At 62.7% G+C, this 2,432-nt stretch overlaps 1 protein-coding gene across 1 annotated transcript in view; it reads left to right on the top strand.

The window, feature by feature from the left end:
• The first annotated feature begins 1,529 nt into the window (after positions 1-1,529).
• The window catches only part of PDE10A (phosphodiesterase 10A), a 192,820-nt gene continuing 191,917 nt past the window's right edge, over positions 1,530-2,432 (top strand). Inside the window, exon 1 of the mRNA XM_009278455.2 lies at positions 1,530-1,697. Within this exon, the coding sequence (XP_009276730.1) occupies positions 1,634-1,697 (64 nt within the window). The 5' untranslated portion in view covers positions 1,530-1,633. The remainder of the gene's footprint in view (positions 1,698-2,432) is intronic.

The following is a 2,432-nucleotide window of genomic DNA, read 5'->3' as shown; positions in this document are numbered from 1 at the left end:
GGGGTAGGGGGTAGGTGGCTGCAGGTGTAGAGACTGGGGTGGAGGGGCCGAGGGGGGCCGAAGCAAACACGTGTGATGCGGAGCACCGGGAAGGGACTGTGCATCCCCGTATAGGAACGGGGGTTTGATACCCCACAGAAACGGAGGGGCAGCGCCCTGGCATCTTCATCCCGGGCGCCGCAGGGCGTCTGCCTTTTGATCTCAGTGGCTGGAAATGTCTGTTTAAAATAATGAGGCCGCATAGGGAGGATCTTTTTCTCGTGTCTCTCCCTCTCCCCGCGTTCCCTTTAGGTAACCGCTGTACTGTAGCTCCTGTGTGCGCGCCTGGTAATGAGAGGAAGGGAGGCAGCCTGGGAAGCGCTGGCTCCGCCAGTGGGCGTTTTCTGGCGGCCGGGGCTGGTACTGGAAGCGGCACTGCAGTGATTTTATCTGCCTCTTTGCAGACGCGCACGCACATACGGGGCAATATTTGCCTCGCTCGAAGAAAATACAGCTTGTTGCCGTTTTCTTGCTTTGAATGCGAGGTCGGAGCATGAGGAAAAGCGGACTTTAAAAGGGGATCGGAACCGCTTGGCGGTCAGTAGCGCCCTGTCCCCTCCGGCCTAAAGGGGGAACGGAAATATGAGGATTTTATGAGGGCGGGGAGCCGGGGTGCGGAGGAAATACTGCCCGGGGGTTGCTGGAGGGAACGAAGCGCCGAACCGCGGTTGCCCCTCGTTTGGCTCCGTCCTATTTCGGCTTCCCCTTTCGCTTTACTCCGGTATCTCTCCTAGACGTCCTGCCTTAAACTACCGCGAAAGGGAGGGAAGAGCGGAAGCATGTCCAACCCGGAGAAGCGGATCTTATCCCGCCCCTCGGCCCCCCTGGCTGCAGCACCCGGGGAAAAGCCCGGCTCCGGCAGCCGCCCGCTCCACTCCCATGGCCAGAGCGGCGGAGGTGGAGGCAGCGGCGGGTGTCCCCCTCCTCCCCCCGCTCCTGGAGGCGGCTCGGCTGCCTGCAGCTCCCTCTCTCTCCTGCTAACAACCACCAGCAGCAGCAGGAGCCGCGCTGCAGGGACAGCCTCCTCCGCCGCCTCCGCCAGCATCGTCCCCAGAGCCCCGCCGCCTCCGCCCGCATCGCCCCCAGAGCGGCAGCGGCTCCTTTCCTCGCTCCAATCCCCTCCTTTTCCTCCGCTTCTCCATCTTCTTTTTACTTCTTGCCGCCGCCTCCTCGTTTCCCCTCCTCGTCTTCCTTTAACCTCACAAGTCTCCAAGGGAGGGAAGGAGGAGGAGGAGAGGCAGCGAGAGCGGCAGGAGGAGGAGGAAGAGATGTTGGCGGAGCAGCAGCAGCAGCTCACTTGATCGCCCATCCAGGCGGCAGCGGCAGGAGGAGACTCTTCTGTTCTTCCTCCATCCAGGGCTTGCTGCTCCGTTCCGCAGCCGGCGGCCCCCGGCAGCACCACTCCCGGCTCCTCCTCTCCCCAGCCGCCTCTCGCCCGTGGTCCTGCAATTCCCTCGGTGCTGCAGCAGCAGCAGCCCGCGGCGACGGGATCCGAGGAGGCGACGGCCCCGGCGGGAGCAGGACTCCTAGGCGGCAGCAGCGGCAGAGCGGCGCCTTCTTCTCCTTCTCGTCTCCCCTGCTCCTAGGGCCAGACATGGAAGATGGATCTAATTCTGCAAGCTGCTTTAGGAGGTTTACGGACTGTTTCTTGAACACAAGTAGGTACCCGAGCGCTGTGCCCGGCGGCGGGTGGCGCGTGTCTCGGGGGGAGGCGAAGGGCTGTGTCCGAGGCTGGGTGCATGCCTTGAGGAGAGGGCATTTCTTTGTGAATGGGGGGAGGCGAAGACACAAAGGGGCCGTATACGTGGGGCGTGCGTGGACGCACGGAGGAGCGGCCGGGCGTGTATTGAGGATGCACGGACAAAGGGGATGCTCGATGTAACCGAGTGCTCTTTGTGGCAGCTGGCTGTTAACGCCTCGGGGATTTCGGCATCGTTTCGGGATCGGACAACTCTACGTGTATGCGTGTCAGCCCTTTACTTGGTGCATGCTTAATTCGCTCAGGAACGATACGTAGGGGAACGGAGCCTCTCGCCCCTACTTAATTGGAGTAGCAATAAGGAAGCATTACGGTATCGGCAGTTGACAGAGAAGCGGCGGCGGAGGACCGGAAAGGGTGAAATGTATTGCTTCTTTCTGCATCCCCTGTCAGATCCGCCACACGCCTGCAAATTCCGCGGCTTTGAACCGGCTTTGGTACCGGGCGCCTCCTTCCCCTGGCCGTGGCTCATCGCAAGGCGGGCGAGAAGCCGGAGAGGAAACATGTGCTCCTTGCTGCGGGGGGCCGGCGCTGTAACGGGGATAGTGAGCGGCTGGCGGGGAGGGCTTTGAGGCGCTCCGTGAAGGGCGCTCGGCAGCTAGCCTCTTCCGCTGCCGGCGAAACCCTCGCCGGC

The sequence above is a fragment of the Aptenodytes forsteri genome, unplaced genomic scaffold (assembly GCF_000699145.1).
Source record: "Aptenodytes forsteri isolate BGI_AS27 unplaced genomic scaffold, ASM69914v1 Scaffold210, whole genome shotgun sequence".
In the NCBI taxonomy this organism is placed as follows: domain Eukaryota; kingdom Metazoa; phylum Chordata; class Aves; order Sphenisciformes; family Spheniscidae; genus Aptenodytes; species Aptenodytes forsteri.
This window is presented reverse-complemented; position numbering and strand designations above follow the sequence as displayed.